Source organism: Vombatus ursinus, unplaced genomic scaffold, assembly GCF_900497805.2.
Source record: "Vombatus ursinus unplaced genomic scaffold, bare-nosed wombat genome assembly UNPS02010284.1, whole genome shotgun sequence".
Classification (NCBI taxonomy): domain Eukaryota; kingdom Metazoa; phylum Chordata; class Mammalia; order Diprotodontia; family Vombatidae; genus Vombatus; species Vombatus ursinus.
Window position 1 is genome coordinate 7,052,530 of NW_020950062.1, and position 23,152 is coordinate 7,075,681.

The 23,152-nt window shown below is 40.6% G+C and overlaps 1 protein-coding gene across 1 annotated transcript in view; it reads left to right on the plus strand.

Annotated features, from left to right (window-relative positions):
* Nucleotides 1-23,152, plus strand: part of EXT1 (exostosin glycosyltransferase 1) — a 342,782-nt gene that overhangs the window by 314,763 nt on the left and 4,867 nt on the right. The window contains exons 6-10 of the mRNA XM_027854022.1: nt 2,799-2,917; nt 4,722-4,817; nt 9,073-9,162; nt 15,736-15,896; nt 17,540-17,711. Of these exons, the coding sequence (XP_027709823.1) occupies nt 2,799-2,917; nt 4,722-4,817; nt 9,073-9,162; nt 15,736-15,896; nt 17,540-17,711 (638 nt within the window). The remainder of the gene's footprint in view (nt 1-2,798; nt 2,918-4,721; nt 4,818-9,072; nt 9,163-15,735; nt 15,897-17,539; nt 17,712-23,152) is intronic.

The following is a 23,152-nucleotide window of genomic DNA, read 5'->3' on the forward strand; positions in this document are numbered from 1 at the left end:
GACTCTAAGGGCCTTTTCAGCTCAAAGTCTACAATCCTGTGAAATGAGATTCATTCAGATTTATGGATAGTCTTGGCTCTGACACTGCAGTAACTGCTCATTTGTGATAGTCACTTGCGATAGTAATGTAGCGCTGTAGTTCTCTGTTTTTTTTTTTTTTCATTCCATAATCCCCTTGTCCCCATGACACCTCTGTGCTAAGGAAAAACGGGCTTAAGAAGGGCTCTCACTTAGAGAAGTGCTAAAAGGGAAGGTAGACTGGAGCATAAAGTGATAATGGAGGTTGAGGTGATGTGTCTTGAGAAAAGAGACCATGCAAAAGAGGCATGTTATTGCCTGAGACAAAGCCTCTTTGGAGGCTCAGCAAATCCCTTGGAAATGTCTCCCTCCCTCCCCCCGCCCCTGTTTCTCTCCTTCCATCTCCCCATACCTCTCTCGCTCTCTCTCTCCCCCTGCTCCTCTCTCTCTGTTTCTCTCTTTCTCCTTTCTCTCTCCCTCCACTTCTCTCTCACTCTCCTCTTTTCCCTTTCTTTACCCTTTGTCTCTTTCTCTCCCCTTTCCTCTGTTCTCTTCTCCCTCTCCCTCTCTCCCTACTTTTCTTCCTCCCTCCCTCCCCCTTTCTCCTTTGCCTCTCTCCTAATCTCTGTCTCTCCCTCTATCCTCCTCACCCTCTTCCCCTACCTCTCTCCTTCCCCCCTTTTCTTTCCTTCTTTCCCTCCTCCCTCCCTACTTCCCTCCCCTCTCTTTCTCTCCCTCTCCCCTCTGTCTCCCTTTCTTTTCCCCCCTCCCTTTCTCATCCTCCCTCTCTCCTGCGTGCTCTCTCTCTCTCTCTCTCTCTCTCTCTCTCTCTCTCTCTCACTCTCTCTCCCTCCCTTCCTCCCCCTCTCTCATTTGAGAACCACTAAGATAACTTACTCCTTGAAGCTGATTTAGCCAAGATGGCCAATGCATTGGGTTATACACATTTCTTATCATAATATAACTCTGCCTTTATAGCTTACATGTTTAGTAGGAACATAATAATATGAGATAGAAATTTAGGAAAATCACAGGATGAGAGTATTAATCCTTGATTTAATGGAAATAGTCAGGAGGTCTAGGTGGCACAGTGGATGGAATGATGGACCTGGAGTCAGGATGCAAATCCTGACTCAGACACTTGGTAGCTGTGTGATTCTGGGCAAGTCATTTCTGTTCTCCTCAGTTTCCTCATCTGTTAAATGGGGATAATAACAGCACCTACCTGCCTGAGTTGTTGTGAGAATCAAATGAGACAACACATTTAAAGAGCTTTGAAAACCTTAAAGTGCCATATCAATAGTATTAATAATAATAAAAATAAAATCACCAGGGAATTTGAAGTTGTGGCAAAATGGATAGAAAGTACAATTTATGCAATTTTCTTATAGCTACTTTTGTTGCCCTATGGGAGTATTCTCTCCCTGCCTCTCCACTTTTCAACTCCCTTTATATGTTGTTTTTTCTCCATTAGAATGCAAACTCCTTGCACATACGGATCATCTTATTTTCTTATTCCCAGCCCTTAGCACAGTCAAGTCAGTCTGTAAGCAGTTTTTAATTACCTACTACCTGTCCAAACGTGTGCTAAGCACTGGAAGGGTTACAAAAAGAGATAAAACACAGCCCCTGCCCTCAGTAAGCTTACAATCTAATAGCGGAGACAATAACCAAAAATGTACAAACAAGCTATGTACAAGATAAATAGGAAATAATTAAGAGAGAAGCATTAGAATTAAGAGGGGTTGGGAATGGTTTTCTGGAGAAGATAAGATTTTTAGTTGGGATTAAAAGGAATCCAGGGAAGCCAGTAGATTTCAGTGAGGAGGGAGAGCCTTCCAGTCCTGGGGGGATAGCCAGAGAAGGTGCCAGGAGTCAAGAGATGGAGTGATGGAGAGCACAGTATATGACACATAGTAAACACTCAATAAATCCTCTTTCTATAGACTTATCTATATGTCCACGAATCAGTATACATTTATTAAGTACCTACTCTTTGCCAGGTACCATGCTAAGCTACCTAATTGCCATATCACTTTGAAATGAAAAGACAGCTCTTTATAATTAGACCATTAACTTCATGCAAATAGGTGACACTGAAGTATTTAGCAGCGTGCTTAAATGTGGCTTGGTCACGTAATGTTTCAATAGGTTACAACTGAAAACTGCACCAAGACTTTTGTGGTAGTGTTTTGTTTTGCTTTTCTCCAGCAATCTTGTTTACTGCTTCTTGCAAAGGTGCAGTGGCCTTCCCATTTATTCTATGTGTGCTATTAGATGAGACACACCTAAAATACCTTTAATGCAGGCAAAGCCTTCCATTCCATGAGTAGAAAGATTCTCTCTGCAAATATCCTGAAAGAGGTAAAACAGTTACCACTGACTAACAGGACTAAACTAACAGTTACCACTCACAGTGAGCTGTAACCTGTGTCCTTTCCTGAGAATAGGTTTTTAAATGGGAACGGCATTGGATTCCTGAGAATAGGAACAAGGGAAGAAAGCCAGTTTCCACCAAGTTGTTGATGGAAAGGCATTGTGTAAGGAGGGTAGGATCACCCCCTCCCAAAAAAAATAAAAGCTTTTCCTTCCTTACAGACACCACTAAGCGACAGTTAATAGACAGCTTTGTCCTGGTGAGAGAAGGAAGGTAAAGGAGAGTTATACCCAAAGGGAACATTTGCTCGAGTGGATCCATGTGGGGAGATTGGGAGAAGGGCAGGCTAATCTTCTATGGTTTTTGAGTGCTTTGTTCAGTAGCTCTGTGATTTTCATTTCAGGTTTAAAGCCCCCTTCCAAATTTACTGCAGTCATCCATGCAGTGACCCCTTTGGTTTCTCAATCTCAGCCAGTGTTGAAACTTCTAGTTGCTGCAGCCAAGTCTCAGTACTGTGCCCAGGTGAGTGGGAACATCTGCTAAACAGCATCTGGCTTTTTAAAACCCCCTCTTCCTTTCCGAAAGGACATCCCCATTCCCTGTCAAACAGATCTTCATACCTTGTTAACTGCCTTCTCTTTTCAAGCTCTTTATTTGATTTGAACTCCCTTTGAGGTCTCTGAGGATACCTGGGAAATCTGGCACGTGTTGTGGGGAGGGTAAGGTGGAACTCTTTGGGGGAGATGCACCAAAGATCAGGCAAATGGTGGTATCTTTAAATAGTTAGCTAAGGCCGCAGAGACAGTGGTGGGAGGAGTTGAGGGACTGAGATAGCATGGGGCACCAGGCATTGTGAAAAAGTTGCTGCTGCTCTGTTCCCTTTCCTAGCAATAGTGACTGCTTAATAAACTCCTTGGGAATTGGAACTCCATCTTGTACTTCAAATTTTCCCAAGTGTCTAACACACTGCCTTACACCTACAAGGCCCTAAATCAATGTTTATACAATTGACCAAATGGCCAATTGTCCCAAACATGAAGTATTAGGTAGCTGGATACTAATGTGGGCAGAATTGTAGACTTGGTATCACAATAACTGGGGTACAGTCCTGGCTGTGACATTACTAGTTATATGGCCTTGGGCAAAGTCACTGCATAGTAATAATACTAATAGCTTACATTTATATAGTGCTTTTTAGGACTGACAAAGTGTTTTCCTTAGCGACAACCCAAGGAGATGGGCAGTGTAAGCATCATCAACCCCATTTTACAGATGAGGAAACTGAGGCCCAGATTAGGGAAGTGGTTTGTCCATAGTCACTTCTAGTAAGATAATAGATGCTAGAGACAAGGCTCAAACCTGGATCTCCTGACTCCCCGTGTAACATTCTTTTCATTAACCCATGCTGCATGAGGCTCAGTTTTCTTATGTATAAGATGGCATATCTCTGAGCTCATGGACATGAGTAGATCCATGCAAGAAGCAACCTCCCTTTCTATAATTTAGTATGTGGTCTTTGAGAGTTGCTTTGCTATGGCCCCTAAATTCATCACCCTGAACCCAAACTGGAGTAGGGTTCCTTGAAGAAATTTACTAATCTGGTCCTCAAAGCATACAAGCTGTCACTGAATCCATGCCATTCTACTTGGTAAGACCAAGGCAAGAACCCAGGGTTACCTCTCTACCACAATCAGGCAACAACATTGGATTTTAGTGGAGGTTCTGTAAATAATTGTAAAATAGGACTAATAATACTGCTCACGCTTTCCATTTCACATAATAACTAGCATTTATATAGTGCCTCAAGGTTTGCAAAACACTCTACAAATATTATCTTGTTTTATCCTCAGAACATCCCCATTTTACAGGTGAGGAAACTGAGGCAGGCAGTGCCTGGCCAGAGGCTGGCCCAGGGTATGAGGCTGAATTGGAGCTCAGGTCTTTCTGAATCTCGCCCAGCATTCTATCCACAGCGCCACCTAGCTGCACTAAAAAAATGACTTGTTGTCTAGAACCAGTTACTGTGAAATCACATCCTTTTCTTTTCCCCTCCCCTACATTATGACTTGAATAGGCGCTTTCTCTAGAAGAAGTTAAACCATTTCTTTCCATTCTCTCTTGTTCTTGAAATGGCAAGACACTGAAGGGCTTGTGGATTATCTGCCCCTCCTCTAAAGACAATTCTGAAGGCTCTCATTCTGTTTTGTGTAGAAATCTCCGGACTTAATTTTCTCCCTCTGTAAACAAAATGAGTCTTTGTGTCCTAAGCCTGTATAAGTGCCGGGTTTTTATCAAGACATCTAATGAACCACTCTCTCCATTTCAGATTATAGTTCTTTGGAATTGTGACAAACCCCTGCCAGCCAAACACCGCTGGCCAGCCACTCCTGTGCCTGTCATCGTCATTGAAGGAGAAAGCAAGGTAGGTGGCCTTCAGGAAGATAGCAAGAGGGCTGCATGAGGGAGCTCATGCCGTCTTCGTACCCCAGAATTTCTGCTTTCAATGTTTCCTTGCTCTGGCTGCTGCGTGACCAAGCCCCCTCCTCTCAATCAGTCCTATCACCCTTGTTAATTTGTTCAGTTTTACCATTCACCCAGATTGAGCATCAGCACTACAGGCTTTTATTTTGATGGATTTTCTTTTTACACCTGTCAATTCTGGAAAGGCCTAGCTGCACCCCTCCTCCTCCCATCACCACCTCACAAATGGAATCCTCCTTTCTAATAAAAAGAGTTGAATGTGCCCTTGTTGGACCATGAATACAACATTCTGCCCTGGTAGTCCCCTACCTCTGGGACAAGAACAAGGAGGTATATTTCATGAATTATGCTGCAGGCTTCTTGATCATGGATTCATGAGATTTGTTCAGCTCACACATCCAAATGGGATTTTATTTCTGTTGCTTTTAGAGTTTGATCTCTGCCTTCCTCTCTGTCCTCTACCTCAGGCCCTCATCACTTTTTTGCCTGAATTATTCACATGGTGATTGTTGTCCCTCATACTCAAAGAGGACCAAAATGACATCACTATATCAGGGTCAATGTACAGCGTGTCTGACTATGGCCGATCACACCGATATGAACTTGGAAGGCACTACCACGGGTCACACACCAAGAGTCCATATGAACATTTGGAATGAAGATGTCTCTAAATTTGTACATCTAGTGTTTCTTTTGAGCTACTGTAATTCTGCTTTGTTCATAGAGCACACCGCTTTCTTTGATGTGGGCGCGCGGTGCAGGTGGTCCTGTGCCAGTGTCTCGCACGTCTCACAATCGATTCCAAAGTTGTTCAGAGAGACCTTGAGAGTGTCTTTGTATTATCTCTTTTTTTCTTTTTTTCTTTTTTATTTTTAGGCAATTGGGGTTAAGTGACTTGCCCAGAGTCACACAGCTAGTAAACTTTGTATTATTTCTTCTGACCTCTGTGTGAGCATATGCCTTATGTGAGTTCTTTGTAAAATAGCCTTTTAGACAAATGTGCATTTGACGTTGAAACAACATGGCCCGCCCGCTGGAGTTACACTTAGTTCAGTAGAGTTTGAAGACAGCTTAGCAGTTCAGCTCGAGGAAGGACCTGTGTCACTTACCTTATCTTGCCAGGTGATCTTCAGAATCTTCCCAAGACAATTCAAATGGAAGCTATTCAAAAGAACTGCCCAGCTGTTCTGCTGATTTCATTGTTGTATGATTGAAGCCTACGATTACTCCCACAACCTCTTGTTGAAAAATGGCTCGTACATCTTGTCTACTCACATGACCTAAATAATAACTCGTTGACTATATTCACACCCAGTTTTCCCCCTGGACTCCTCTCCGGTCTTAATAGGTCTTATGGTATAATGGATATGATTCTGAACCTGCAGTCAGAAGGACCTAATTTCAAATCCCATATCAGACTTACTAACTGCATTCCTATGGGCAAATCACTTACTTTCTTTGAGCCTCAGTTTTCTCATTTATAAAATGGGGGAAATGTAACATCTGCCTCACCAGGTTATTATGAGGCTCAGAGTTGATAATGTATGTAAAGTATGTTGGAAACTTAATAGTTCTGTTAAAATGCTAGGTGTTATTATTTTTACCTTTACCTGTCTTTGGATATATCTACCTCAGTCGACTGTTGGTACCTCAAATTCACCACGTTTAGACCTGAATTCATCATTTTCTTTCTGTCTGTTGTTTGTTCCATCTTCCCTGTTTCCATCAGTAGCAGCACATCCTCCTAGTCACCCACTCGCAAAATCCCAATCACCTTTGATTCTTTTCTCCCTTGTTCCCCTCGTCCCCCAAATCCCATGGTTCCCTCATTTTGTAGATTTCACTTCCAATGTCTTTCCCTCCTGCCTGCCCCCTTCTGTTCCCTCTCTTCACTTCCAACTTCATCCAGTCTCTCGTTACCTCTAACTTTCACTATTGTATTAGCCTTCTCGCTAGCCTTCCTGCCTCCAGCCTCTTCTCACTCTAATCCATCCTTCATTCTGCTGCCAATGTTTTCTTTCCAATGCACATGTCTCATCACGTTACTCCCTGGTACAAACATCTTAAATGGTTCTATGTTGTCTGTAGGATAAAATCCTAAGTTAAAAACACAGCATTTAATCTTCTACAGTTTAGCGTCCATCAGCTTTTCCAGCCTTCATTCAAATTACTTCTTCCCACACACCATCTTGACCAGTCTTAGCCTTGGTTCCTTATTTGTAAAAGGATTTGCTTGGACTAGATAAGGTCCCTCCTGCTTCCAAATGTATAAAACTGTTCTGGACAAAGCACCCTTATAGCTCTTTGCTGATCTTAGCCTCATAGGATGATAGGTTTAGACTTGGACCTTATATGTTATTGAATCCAACTCCATCATTTTACAGATTAGGAAACTGAGGCTCCAAGATGAAGTGATAGGATTTGAACACCAAGCTCAGCACTCTGCACTGTGTTACATTGGCTTCCTACATTTGTGTAGACTGATCCCCATGACAGGAATGTACTTTGTCTTCATCTCTACCTGCTTAGGTCTTTCTCTTTCTTCAAGTTCTGGCTCAGGAGTAAGCCCTTCCCAAACCCTCACTTCCCCATTCACACCCACCCCTACCCCCAGCTGAAGTAATCTCTTCATCTTCCAGTTATTGTTGACTCCTCCTTGGCCCCTACCTTATGTGGATATGTATGCATGCTTTTGTGTATTGTATGCTTAGCACAGTACCCTGCACATAGTAAGTGCTTAATCAATGCTTGTTGACTGACTCACTGAGCCTTTAGAAGGAGCTTAACTGTTACCTGTGCAGCTGTAACATGGGAGAAGTTGGGTCAGCTAATGGTGCCCTCTGTTGATGAAGCTAAGAAAGGAAACTACATCTGAAACAAGCACTAGGTCAGACAAGAGGAGAGAGATCATGTCCCCTCCCCATTTCCCATTTTACAACGAGGATGCCTGGCCTTGAATTCAAAATTGATGTGCTGGTTGCTTTGGCTGCAAAATCCTATTTTGAATTTATGGGTCTTGTCTATTCAGTTTTCCCCTGTAGGCTTAACAAGGGAAAGATCAGAGTACTGCTAAGCTGACAGCTGATGGTTTCTGCCTTAGTCACTGGACATATAAACAGTATCAGGAGAAATGCTTCAGGGCTGTAATTTCTGACCATTGCATATGTAGTAGCAGTGATCTCTTTTTATTTCATTTTGAAAGGCTGGGGAAAAGGGAACCAAAAGAAGAAAAAAACAAAACAAAACACCTGGACCAGTTAACCGATGTGTAAGAGCAGTCTCTGGAACCATGAAAGCTGCAGACACATCCCTTGAGCTCGTGGGGGTGGGTTCTGGTGGACACTTTCTATTCTTTAATGTCATAAGCCCTGCCAAGGGGTTTCATCAACTAGAGAACAGCTTCTTAGATGATCCTTGTAGGCTGATTAGCTTTTAGTCTAGATTTAAGTAAAATTTGGTCTTCTTTTAAGTGGGCTGAGACTGATCCTTTATTTTTCAATAGATTATAGGAACTCATATCATCATCAGAGTTCTCTCTCTCTCTCTCTCACTCTCTCTCTCTTTCTCCCTCCCTCCCTCCCTTTCTCTCTCCCTCTCTCCTCCCCTCCACCCCTTCCCTCTCTTTCCTTTGGTGCCATTTCCTGCCATATTGGACTTTGAAGTTGCCCTGCTACAAGAGCCCCAACTATAGAGAGCTTTCAAGATCAGTTACTTTCTTTCCTTTCTTCATCGAAGCATAGATTTGTTACCCAGAAGGAAGCTAGGAAATGTTTTTTGTTTTTGTTTTTGTTTAATCTGATTCCTAAGAATATATTCTAAATGGGTACTCGTAGAGCTAGTGTGAGATTCATAAGCAAGCAGCATATCGAGGGGAAGAAGATTGGCTCCAAATTCACCTCAAAGGTCTTTTCCAACTCTGAGATTTGAAGATTCTCTAATACCTGTGGTACAAGGTATAAGCTGACTGCCACACTGATGGAAAATGACGGCTTTCCGATGTTGTACTGAGCAGTGCTCTTTAACAGATACAAAAAGTTAGGATGTACCTGGGGGGGGGGGAAAGGAAAAATAAAGGGTAAAATGGAGAGCCTGCCTGCTAATGAAAGTGGGGTTTTTCCTCTCTTTTTACCCCCTTCCCAAAGATGATGGAGCTGAGATTTTTCTCTTACCCCCTTCTCACTCTGTATAACCCGTAGGTCATGAGCAGTCGTTTTCTGCCCTACGACAACATCATCACAGATGCAGTCCTAAGTCTTGATGAAGACACTGTGCTTTCAACTACTGAGGTGAGTAATGTCCATTATCTGAAGAAACACATTTTTTTTTAAGTGCTTTGATGATTTTGGTTTTTACCTCATAATCATTTTCAGGTATGCCTACCCTCCTCCATGAGCCATCCCTTATATCAAAGGAAAGCAGTTGATAACCAATTGACAAAATGACTATCTGACAGTGTATACAGCATTCTGCACCTACAGCTCCCCCCGCCCCAGCCCCACTCACACACATATCTACAAAAAAGGAGAGACATGTGTCCCGTTCTCAGTTTTCTAGGGTCTAGCTTGGTCACTACAGTTGCTCAGAGGCAAACTCTTCTGAGTGGTTGCACCGATCTGCCAGGGGTTTCCTGTCATATTCCTTTCCTGACTCAGAAGAGAATTTTTTTTTTAGAGAAATTTGTCACAGTGTCATTTTTCAACTTCTCATACCTCCGTGAGTGGCCCTGCCACACCTGCCCCAAGGAGGGCCTTTCCCTCTTTGTTATCGGTGTCCATTGACCCCTCATTTGCATTGCCAGCCTCCCTTCTCTCGGCCTTCCCTTGTTTGTTTTTACGTGACACAGTTGTCGGCAGGTAGGTGGAGCTAAGGGGAGCGGGGCGCTGGAGGGGCCCAGAGGAGCCCATTCAGCATCATCTTTTAACCATGCTGTCCAGAAAAAACAGTTCCACCCTTCTCTAATCATCTTAATGTATGTGCGGGTGTATGCTGTCTCTGTTATGGAACATTATTCCCAGTTCTAAAAACAGTATTTCTGCCTTGGTACAAGTGTTGATTTTCTTTCACCCACACAAGAGCAAATGGTTTCACTTTAAGTCTGAGATGGAGATCCCTGCTCTTTCAGATGTTCAGATATTTGTGCCAAAAATAAGACTGCACTAAAAGAGAGCATGAGGGGGAGAGTGAGAAGAAGAAAGATAGATACTGTAGAAAACCAATTTTTACAACTAGGATGAGTATTGATCCCTGAAACCTTTCTTTAAACCATCGGGGAGACCAAAGACAGTTATATAAAAATGTAGCATATTGGAAATACATTATTAATGGTAGCTACTAAAAAGCTTAGAGACTTTGCTTCTTGTTCTACTTTCCCTCTCTCCTCTTCATTTTTCCTCCTCTTTCCTAAGCTTTTTCCTTCTAACTAAACATTAGCATTTGCTATCATTCACTCTCTGGTCTCCAGTCATTGTTGGTGGATTCTGTTGGCCTTTTTTTTTTCAATTCCTCGATAAGGCTCAGTGTTGACTGAGCTCAGGGACCCACTGTCTCCTCACAGCCCAATTAATGCTTCCATTTCCATAACATGGAGTTGAGCAGACTTCATAAAGAAGTACTAGAAGAGACAGAAGTGTTCAGGGCTTCCTTCATCTTGATAAAATATTGCTGTTTCTGAGATGAAGAAAGAAGTTCTTGAAGCCAGTTGGGTTGGGGGCGAAGTAGTCAATTAAATTTTGGAAGAGGATAGCATGCATGTAACCCCTGATTTTGGAAGGCATACATTGCTATTTGGCTACTGGTGTAATTTGGGAACATGAAGATGCTGAAAATCCTGTTGCTAAAATATGATTGGGAGCAATCGATCCCTACCTGCTTCTTCTCACTCCCCAGCCCTCCTCCCCACCCTCCAGGGCACAAGTGGCCCACTTAGGGTTGGTGTTTAGTGGCCTATGATACAACAACTTTTCGCCTCTGTGATGCATACACATTTCATGTCAGTTTCTATTCTCAGAGTAACAGTCCCAAGCACTGTGTCGCATGCTGAGAGGGACATTTGTTGTATGTGCAGTAATTAGAAGTCAATGTGGGTTGAAAATGATATGGAGATTTAAGAGGCTGGCAGGATGGTTTGTTCTTGTTGCTGATAACTAGAGTGGTAATGCTGCTTAAAATGATCTAGGGCGAGGGTTTTTTTTTTTTTTTGTTTTTTTTTCCTTTTTTTTTTTTTTTTTTTTACCTTACTAGATATTGACCCCCCTCCCCCAAGGATTTTCAGCTTGTTTTTAATGTCTCCCCTTAGTACAAGGACAGATATTTATATAGTATGCTGGAAGGGACGTTAGACATACTTGGTTTATAGTTATTTACATTAATCTGAGTTGTTCCAAGTGATCTAAGGAAAACAGATGTCAGTTTTTAAGAGAAATGGCCCTAAGCTGACCTTTGATTCTTTGATGTGCTAATGATCTGGATGAGATCTGAATGATCACAAGAATAACAATTTTATCTGAATTTCTCTTAACTTGCTTTGAAATTACTTGAAACATCTTGGAAATGATAGGAAATCCGTGTGATAAAAATACCCCATTGGGCTTTCCAGTTCTTGCCAATGTATATATTTCTCTTTGGGGGTCATAAATATTTTTTTAAAGTGATAACAGTGAAGATGTTTCTCTGAAGATGATCCTGATAGAATTTCTCATTATTCTGGGACGTTAAATATTAAACACTAGAAACAACATAGACGTTGTGACTATGTGATTTAAGTACCCATAGAGATATTGGCAATTCTCATGATACCTCTCAACCTTTAGATTCCTAGGGGAAAAAATGGATGGAATGGGGGAGTGTGGAGTCAGAAAGACTTGAATTCACATCCCCCTTCGTCTTACCCCTGTGTGATATCAAAGGAAAGCAGTTGATAACCAATTGACTAAGTGACTATCTGACAGTGTATACAGCATTCTGCACCTTCAGCTCCCCCTGCACCCCTCACACACGTATCTACAAAAAAGGGGAGAGGTGTGTCCCATCCTCAGTTTTCTAGGGTCTAACTTGGTCATTAAAGTTGCTCAGAGGCAAACTCTTCTGCCTCTTCACCTCAGCCTCAGTTTCCTCATCAGTAAAGCAGGGATAATAATAGCATCTGCCTCCCAGTATTGTAAGGATCAAATGAGTGTACACACACACACACACACACATATGCATGTATATACGCATACACACATACAGATACACAAACATATGCAGCTAGATGTTGCAGTGGATATAGCACTGGCCCTGGAGTCAGGAAGACTCATCTTTATGAGTTCAAATCCAGCCTCAGACACTCACTAGCTGTGTGACCCTGGGCAAGTCACTTAACTCTGTTTGCCTTAGTTTCTCATCTGTAAAATGAGCTGGTGAAGGAAATGGCAAATCACTCCAGTATCTTTGCCAAGAAAACTCCAAATGGGGTGAGGAAGAATTGGACACAACTGAAATCACCAAACAACCACAAAAATACACATACTTATATAAAATGCTTTGCAAGTCTTAGAACACCATATAAATGTTTGTGGTTGTTATTGCCCTAAGATTTTAGTGGAAGCAGCATTTAATTACAAGCTACGTAAGTCAAGCTTTCTTGTTATATTGCAGTAGAATTAGACTTGCCATTGAAAATCCAGGATGATAGCCTTCTACTCAGTCCCCCTGCCTACAGACTCCCTCCTCCCAGTCTCCTCTGCATACCATTGCCAGATTAATCTTCTTGATGTAGAGTTTTGATCAGGCCAATCCCTTGTTCAAAGACCTGCAATGGCTCCCTGTTGCTATGGAATAAATCTCAAATGCCTTACCTTGGCTTTTAATGCCTTCCACAGTCTTACTTTAATCTTCCTTTCCAATCTCATCATAATACTAACCACTGATGTTTCTGTAATGCTTTACTCTATGTACTTTATATATGGTGTCTCTTTTGGCCCTTAATATGACCTCATGAGTCAGGTAGATGTGTATTCTTGCCCTTATTTTACAGATAGGATGGATCAAAAAGTGCAAGGGACTTACTCTAGTTCTCACCAATAGTAAGTGGTAGGGAGACTTAAACCCAGATTGTCTGACTCCAGATCCTATGTTCTCCATTTAATTTTTTTATATTTTTCCTTTAAAAAAAACATTTCTCTCTCTCTCTCTCTCTCTCTCTCTCTCTCTCTCTCTCTCCCCCCCCCTCCTTTATTTTAAAAGAAAACAAAACCCTCTAATAAGTATGCATGGTCAAGCAAAACCAATGCCCACATTGTCCATGTCTTTCTGATATAGTTGTTACTGTATAAATTGTTCTTCCAGTTTTGGTCACATTACCTGGCATTTGTTTGATCAAGACTTCTCAAGCCTTTTCTGAACCCATCCCTTTCATCATTTCTTCCTGCACAATAGCATTTCATTTTATTCCTATACCATAATTTGTTCAGCCAACCTCCAAATGATGGGCACTCTCCTCTATCCTCTTTTTACTGAAGCATCCTACCCCTATAGAGAGGTGTGACCTCTGGAACACAAGGCTAAATGTTAGATGGTCTCATTTCTGTTTTTGGCTGCAGGTCTCCATTATTTGAGGCATGTCATTTAATCTGTTTCCTCATTTTTAAAATATAGCTGCCCTCTCTGCCTAACTTACAGGGTTGGGAAGATGAAATGAGAGATTAGACATGAAGGTGCTTTGAAACTTCAAATATGACTATAGCAATAATTGTTGTTACAAATAGTAATTGAATAATTATTGATATTTAAATATTAGTGGTATTTTTAATCAATCAGATTGATTGATGTTTCTAATGAGAGTCATTAGGCGTAGCAGATAGAGACTTGACTTTAAAGTCAGGAAGACCTGGTTTCAAGGTACTGCCTCTGACATATGCGGGCTGTGGAAACCTGAGCAAATCATTTAAACTCTCAGTGCCCCCAGGCAACCATTTAATACTGTAAGTCACAGAAAGGCTGCTTACCTGCAAGAAGATCTTTGGATTGTAGATTTAGAACTGAAAGAGATTTCAGACAACAATTCAGCTAGCCCCGCCTCCTTGTTTTGCAGATGAGGAAATTGATCTCAGAGGGCCTGAGAGATCAATTGACTTGTCTTTTGTCATAGAGGGATTAAGTGACACATCAGAGATTCAAACCTGGGTCTTCTGATTTCAAATCCAAACATTAGCTCCCATTGATAGAGGTTCTTTCCTTACCAGTAACTTATCCCAATGAAATCACAGGGTGAGGAACCTGCAGCCTCAAGGGCACATGTGGCCTCTAGACCCTCCCCACCTCCAAAATGTTTCTAAATTGCATCTTCCCCAACGCCTAATGCTCTACCCAGTAGGCTCTTTAAAAATGCTAGTTTGTATTAACAAATGAGATGCTCTAATCTTTGGTTTTTGAGTCATCATTTTGATGATAATAGAATTGGATTAGGCCTGTTGAAAGAGCCATTCTCTCTAAGGCTCAATCCATCGATTAAAATTTATTCTCTAGAGGCAACACTTTCAGGGGGCATTGAGAATGATGGAAAAAGAAGACCATGTGTCTGTGCCCTCCATGATATCTGCCCCAGAATATTATGTAGCCAGGATCTATAATTCACAAATCTTAGACTGACTAATTAAGGAGATGATTTACTTTGTGTGTTATATGAAGACATACAGTAAAACCTCATTTCTTATGACCTCTTCGATAGGAAATGTGTGATCATTCTGACAAGGGCTAGATTGAAGCTTGTATTCAGTCATTTTTCAGTTGTTGTCTGACTCTCCATGACCCCATTTGGGGTTTTCTTGGCAAAGATAACTGGAGTGGTTTGCCAGTTATTTTGCCAGCTCATTTTACAGATGAGGAAACCGAGGAAAACAGGGTTAGGTGACTTGCCCAGGATCACATAGTTAGTAAGTCCCTGAGGCTGGATTTGAACTCGGGAAAATGAGTCTTCCTGACTCCAGGCCCAGGGCTCTATACACTGCTCCACACCTTTTCACTATTCATGAAGCAAGGGTGTGTGCAGCATTGTAAGGTGATGTCTAAACACTTTAAGAGCCAAAATACAATATAGTATTTTAGAACTGAAAAAAAAAATCTTACTGACCTGGATTTTAAGTATTTATTTGCTAGCTACAAATGACTCTTGAAAGCAGGACCACTACTTAGAAACTCTAATTGGCCAAGTTACCATATACTCTTGAAACTAATATAGATGCGTTTCCTTTAACAAAAAAAAAAATTAAATAGATTTTGCTGTATGTGATTTCTAAATTTCTCTCTCTTATAGTACACCTCTATCTGCTGAAAACACTGTAATTGTCTTTCTTAATTATGTCATCCTCATATTGAAATTCTCCTATTAGGACTTGTCTCTTTTTTTTAATCACCTTTAAAAATCCATTTTATTTTCAATACATTTATTCAGATTCCATTTTACTTGGGCAGTATAGCCAGTACACCAGTGTTTGCAAATTTATTTCCATTTGTTCAACGATACCTATACGCCTCTCGAAAATAGATAGTCACTTCTGCCACCAGGGGGGAAGAAAACAAAAAAACAAACAAAAAAACCCAATATGGTTTCCCCTGAGCAGGCTGAGTTTCTACAAGGACCTATTTGTGAATTTCTATTTGAACTCTGCAATGCTTTGAGCTTCCTTTAACAGAAAACATTAAAATGTGCATAATCACAGGGCAAAATGTCAAGTAGTCAGTTTAATTTACTGATGAATACATAGAATTTATGTTTTGCAACAGTCCCTGGATTTTGCATTCTGAATTAGCAGGGAAGGTAATGTTTTGTTGACACTTGTTAACATTGCTGATTACTTGTTTGGCTTGTGTTTTGCCTGCAGGTGGATTTTGCCTTTACAGTGTGGCAGAGTTTTCCAGAGAGGATTGTAGGGTACCCAGCTCGCAGTCATTTCTGGGATAACACTAAGGAACGATGGGGTTACACGTCTAAGTGGACTAATGACTATTCCATGGTATTGACAGGAGCTGCTATTTACCACAAGTAAGCAAATCAGACAGGGCTCTCCTGGAATGCAGTGTCAGGTTAAGCTCTGGCTACAGCCAGAGCTGAAACTTGGCAGCTGCATTTACATCGCTTGTGGGAGTTAATTAGTTAACTTCTTGGCTCAGATCCCATGGCCTGGCTGCCCTAACTTGTATACGGAGAAGCCTGTCAGCATATTGCCTTCTGATTGTCTTAATACAATAATCCCAGCATGCTTGGAGAATGGATTATTCTGGTTAATTGACTTATTTTTTTTTATTATTTACTCGTGGTTAACTTTATGGTTACAGCTTTCATTTTTGGCAGTCTTTATAAGAGAAGTCCAGTGGAAGCCATGAGTTTGTAGATTTAGAGATAGAAAAGAACTCAGATATGACCTAGTGAAACCACCTCATTGTATAAATGAGGGAACTGAGGCCCATGGAGGTGAGAGGACTTGTCCAAGGTCACACTGGTAATAGTCCAGTTTAGGCCCTGGCAGTTACTAGTGCAGCGATGTTCAAGTCACCTCAGCTCTGTGAGCCTCAATTTCACCATCTGAAAAATGGGGAGAATGATATTTGTACAACATTTGTACTACTTTCCTCAAAGGTTCTTGGCAGTGCTTTATTAACCTTCAAGAAAGTGATTTATTAACCTTCAAGCACTATGTAAATATGAGCTGTTTTTAATTAAAGATAGAAAAAATGTGTTAATTAATATGTTACTCTCCTCTATACTAAGGGAGGAAATGCCAACCATAATTGAGTCTTTGATGATTGAGGATCATTAAGGGCCTTGAGGTTATAACTTCAAATATCATTTGGCAAGAGACAGTCATTAGATTATAGGATTTAGAGTTGGAAGGGATCCTTGTGACCATCTGGTTCAACCCTCTCCATTCATCAGTATGGAAACTGAGGCCCAGAGAGTTAAGTCTGGCCCAGGGTCACACACTAGTAAGTAGTAGAGCCAGGATATGACCCAGGTCCTCTCACTTCAAATCAATTCCTCTTTCCATTACACTATTTTGCCTTAGGCCTTTAAATATACAAAACATTGATGATTGTGTTCTGTGCCACTTGAGCCTAGAATGCTCCTTGGAAGCAATTTTTTTTAACCAAACAAATTGCTAATGTCATTTTATTTCTTTCTTTTGAAAGTAAAGATGAGAGGAAAAAATTCTGGTTAATTGAAGGGTCCAGCTTATTCAGTTGCAATCAATCAGAGTTCGCATCTTTGAAATATTTGTACTATGGGCCATATGTGGTAGAGTACTATATTCATAGTATCAAGGACAAGGATAGCCATGTAATGGATTTCTTGGGTGAGAGATGCTCTATATAGTGCTATGATTTGGTTTGAATTTGAACTACATCCATGGAATCATAAAGCAAGGTCTTTCATAGAAAATAAATAATATTTAAGTTATTCCTCTTGCTTTTTTCAGGTGTTCTGATGTACTTCCCTAACAGGTTTGACCTGAAAATGTGTTAGCCTGGGTGAGCCATCACCCCTATTTTTGATCCATGACAAGCCAATTATAATGATTTGTTTTGGGGTCCAGTTAGCTTATGTGTCTTTTCTGTATGTGTGAATTGTATATCATCCCATATTGACGTCTCCACATGAATTGCTATTTCTGTCCTTTGGTTTTGTAGATATTATCACTACCTGTACACTCATTATCTGCCAGCCAGCCTGAAGAATATGGTGGACCAGCTGGCCAACTGTGAGGACATTCTGATGAACTTCCTTGTGTCAGCTGTGACGAAACTGCCTCCAATCAAAGTGACCCAGAAAAAACAGTATAAAGAGACAATGATGGGGCAGGTGAGGGCAGTTGGAACTTACTTTGTCTTGCTTATTAACAGAGGGTTTAAATGTTTATTTAACTAAAGAACTCTTAAGCAAGGTTCTACCAGTTGGAAGATTAATTAAGATAAACTCAAATTAAACAAGTCCAAAAGTAGAGAATCTGAGAGAGATTTGAGATTGGAACATGTGAGACTGACCAAAAATAAGCCTTTCCTCCTCAACCATATCAAAGAAAGAAAGAAAGGAAAGAAGGATGGAAAGAGGGAGGGAGAAAGGAAGGAAGAGGGAGAAAGAAAGGAAGGAAGGAAGAAGAAGGAGAGAAGGAAGGAAGGAATGAAAGAGGAAGGAAGAAGGAAGAAAGGAAAGAAGAAGGGAGGAAGGAAGAGAAAGAAAGAAAGAAAATAAAGAAGGAAAGAAAAAAGAAAAGGCTACCTATCATCTAATTTAGGACACAATATGAAGACTTTTAATAACTCCTTCAGAGTTTGTGTAATTAGTTGTCTCAAGATCTGTATAGTACAAGAATTAAATTTGTTGAACTTGGAGTCAGGAAGACCTGGATTCAAATCCTGCTTTCAACACTTCCTAGCTGTGTGGCCTCAGGCAAGTCTCTCAACTTCTCTGAGCCTTAGTTCTCTCATCTGCAAAATGCAGACATTAGAATAAATGACTTCTAATATCCCTTGCAGCTCTAAATCGATGATACTATAATCCTAATTTACATAAATTAATTGTAAACTCTAGGACTAAGCTCTCCTCTCCAGGGCTCGTAGTGATAGAGAGGACTTTGGCCTGTCCTACCCAGCTGGAGTGCCTTCTGGTATGGCCTGAGAGCCATTCTAGCTGAGATCAGAGAGGTTCAGCAACACAGTGGCTACAGTATGATGAATTTCTTTTGTCCATACCAATGCTCAGAAATTCCAACTCAATTCAACAAGCTTTTATTAAGTGCCTACTGTATGCCAGTTAATATAGCAGGTGCTGGGTACAAATACAAAAATGAAAGTCTCTGTCCTCAAGAAACAATCTGCAAAGGGAAAACAGGATGTTACCCAGATGAGGGAATACTAAATAAAACTATCTGCTAAGTTAAAGATGGAATTTGGTCTGTATTAGTGATGGGAGTGCCTACGTGAATTAAATTACAGGTCTTTGAAATGTTGAAGTATCGTGGCTAGTTAATTTGATCTGTGGATAATGACAGCTTCCTTAACATAGACTTATGGGTACATTCTGATTGTGGTTTATCTTCATTTGGGTGAGGATCATTAACAATCACAGTAATGCGATTTAGAGATTTAACTCCCTGCCTGTGTGTCTCATTTTCCCCCCATGCTTGTGGTCCCTATTTAGAATATGATAAATTGTCTTCCATTAAAGCCTTGCTCATCACAGTGCTGAGGTGACCCTCAGCTCTCAAAGCATGCTTCCATGAGTCCTATCAAGCAAGACAGGCTCAGTGGACTCTTTTCTTTGAGAATCTGCCAGAATTGGGGGCCAAAGGGGAAAAGCTTCAGCTGTAGAGTCCAAGGACCTAGTTTCAGATCCTGTCTCTGTCACTTGCTACTTGTGTGATTTTATTTATTTATTTTTTGCAAGTAATTTAACCTTTTTGTTCCTCAGCTTTCTCATCATTAAAGTGAGGAGGTTGGTGCACATGGCATCTAAGCCACCTTCCTAGTACAGATCTATGGTCCTATGATCCTCTGAAAGTTAGTAGATAAGTAGCCACAAGGTGACAAATTTTTTTGGCCATGGGAATTCATGAAATGAGGAGAAAATAGTAATGACCCTTAGACTTATGCCCTTTCTAATTGTTATAATGATGCTGGTTGAGTGATAGGAAAAGGAGGCATAGGATACATGATGCACAGAGTAAGAATTTGTGACATGTATATTGGGAAGGGGACTTCCTTTAGCAAGTTTTAAATTGCTATTCTTGTGTGTGTGTGTGTGTGTAAGTGGGGGGGGGGGGGCAGGCAGCTTGAGATAGGAAAAGAAACCTAGATATGCCCAAAAAAATAATTTAAAGTTTTGAGTTCCAAATTCTATCCCTCTCTTCCTTCCCTCCCCCTTCTCCTCCCTAGATGGTGAGCAGTCTGATATATAGGTTATACATGTGCAATCATGTAAAACATTCCTGTATTAGTAATTTTGCAAACACTCCATTCTTAATGATTGTATAGATCAGTCCAGGTAAATCTAGAAACACCTGACTAGACTTGGTCAATTCCAATGAGGCACGTTTGAACATAGCATCTTAACATAACTCTATAGATCTGTCTGGACGTCTTGTAGCACCAAGTAATTGGAAAATAATGTAAACAGTTTCTCTTGCACAATAGGTACAATTTAAGCAGAACTAAATATTTTTAGTTTCTGGTTTTTTTCATTCATTGAATGTGCTTTGATAAATATCTAATTTTTGTTTATTGCAATTCAGACTTCTTTTTAATGTCCAGGTTGTAAATTGCATAACTCTTGGTATATATTTCATGTCTTTTCTAGTGACTTGCTAAATTTGTCCAATCTAAGAGTGCCAGTTCTGATTATACTCAATTTTAACACGATTTGGGACCATATCTGAATTTAGCCAGGCGTGTCTAGCTATGCCTACATTCTATATTTGTCATATACAAAAAATATTCAATTTTTGTTCATCCAATTTATCTTTCTTTTTTACATAATGTGACACCCTGGAATGGTCACCCAGCATGGTGGCCACAAAAGCTTCCTTTTCCTTTCTTTTGTCATCTATTGAAATAGTCTTTTTGTCTTATTTTTTCTCTATCCCCTGCCCCCCCTGATACCTGGGATTGGTTCCATTACCATATCCCATGCCTACTTTTTCCTCAAGTCTCTGCAGTTGGTGGGGGGGAACAAGGGGGAGAAAGAGGTTATAGTGTTAGTACTGACAATAGTGAGGAAAGAAAGGTACTTAATAATAGCACATATAGAGGGAGAGAGCAACATGGTACAATGGGTAGAGTGCCAGCCTCAGAGTCTTAGGAAGACCTGAATCCAAGCCCTACCACTGACACATAATGGCTGTGGGATCCTGGGCAAATCACGTAGTCTCTCAATGCCCCAGGTTGCTCTCTAAGACTAAATTACAGAATAGGTGATGTTCTGCATCAATAAAGGGAGTTTCCTTTTTAAAAGTTCCCTACACTGATGAAATCACAGATCTGGCCCAAAATTTGTGTAGAATTTTAAGATTTGCAAAACTCTTTCCTCTTAAGAATCTGATAAGGTAACTATATTTTAGATATATTATCATCTTCATTTTATAGGTGAAGAAACTGAGGCTCAGAGAGATTCAGTGACTTTCCCATGGATACCCTGTTAGTGTCAGAGTTAAGATTTGAACTGAGGTCTCTCTTGGCTTCAGTTCCAGTCCTTTGGCCATTGCCCCTAACCCAGTGTCTTCTCCCCTCTTCCTTCCTATCACCTCTGGCGTAGAGCCGGTGTCAACCTACTCACATCTGTAAGAAGTTGCCCATTCTCCTTATCTCCAGGATCTTTTCCCTCACCCTAACTTCTGTTAATGAAATTCTCAGCCCAGTTTGAAGTTCTTTGTCTTCTAAACGGTAGATAAAATATAATAGTTCATTTATATAGCGCTTTAAGGTTTACAAAAAAAATTTACATATGTTATCTCATTTGATGAATGATACTTTAGAACAGTCCTATGTATGCCCAAAGACTCATTTTGTTCCCAAGGAAAGGGAGTTGTGTGTTGAACATGTGTGCTTATGTGTATGTCTTTTAACCCCCTTTCATAAAATCCTTTATAACAGAAAGTTTTTTTAGTTTTTTGTTTTTTGTTTTTTTTGGGGGGGAGTATGTTATGGACCCCTTTGGCAGTCTTCTTTGGAAGCGTATGGACACCCTTCTCAGAATAATGTTTTTTGTTGCCTACATTCATAATTGAAGGAAATACTAAATTTTAGTGAGAGGTTAGTGATGAAAAAGATGCATTTTTCCTCCATCCAAGTTCACAGGCCTACCGAAACCTATCCACTTTGGAATCTGTGAACTCCAGCTTTAGACCCCCTGCCTTAGAAAATACTTTCAAAGAGCTATGTGGGTACGTCAAGGAAAAAGTGAATGAGAAGTGGTGAGACTGAATTCTAGTCCACATCAGGTCAGGGAGAAGAAAGATCCTGCCTAGCAACAAAATATTTATTTTTTATATTACAATACACAATAAATCTGTGATTGAAGGATCACAGATTTAGAGCTGGCAGATGATCGAGTCTAACCCCTTTAATTTATAGATGATAAAAGTGGCATCTGGAGAGGTGAAGTCGCTGGCCAGGGTTACACAGCTAATAAGTGTCTGAGGCAAGATTCAAGCCTAGTTCTTCTTGTCTCCAATTTCTAATGCTCTATCACATCTTAAGATGGCACCTCCCTGGCTTCCTTTAAATCCCAACTAAAATCCCGTCTCCTAAAGGAAGCCTTCCTCGACCTTTCTTAATCCCAGTGCCTTCCCTCTATTAATTATTTCCTATTTATCCTGTATCTAGCTTGCTTGGTGTGTATTTGTTTGCATATTGTTCTCCCCTTCCCAGCTGCCTCCAATAGATCATATGATCCTTGAAGGCTGCGAACTGGTTTTTGCCTCTTTTAGTTTCCCCCATACTTAGCACAGTGCCCGGCACATAGTAGGTGCTTAATAAATGTTTATCAAATTGAATGAAATACAACCAGTGATCTAGCTTAGGACCAAGAAATATTACCAGGAGTTTATGATGACAGGATTTCTGACCCCTGAGCTCCTTTCTCCCTCTCTGGAGCCTATTGCATCTCTCACAGCCTTGTCTGTCTTCTCACCCCAGAGTAACCATGCTTGCCAAGTGTTAAGGATATTTCTTTTCTCACAGTAGGGTTAGTGGGATCCCAAGTGGGAATTTCAGGATGTTTTTCCCCTAAGAACATTGTCACAAATTATGAAATTGCATTCTAAACCCCCATCTCTACTACTATGTACTTCACGAGTGTTATGGATTCCATAAGCTCTGATGAGATGACTACGGAACGTCACTGCCATTTGTAACATCGTTTCTATGGGAAAATTTGTTCTGAATTCCAGGCAACTAATTTACACATGAACATTTACAGAACAATCTGTTCATAAATCTGTAACTGCCTCTTAGATATACACAAAAGTTAGTTTGTTGAATACTTATGTCAATCAAGCAAGGTGGAAAAAAGAAAAAAAAAACACATCTTAAGATTAGGACCTGTATTCAAATTCTGTCTCTTAGACTTTTTACCTAGATGACCTTGGTAAGTCACATAATCTCTCCAGGTCTCAGTTTTCTCATCTGACAAATGAAAGAGTTATCTATTACGGCCTCTGAAGTTCTTTCCAGCTTTTAGATGTCTACTCCTATGACATCTTCCAGAGCATAATTTAATTCTATGTAAACTGGACTACGTTTAAATGG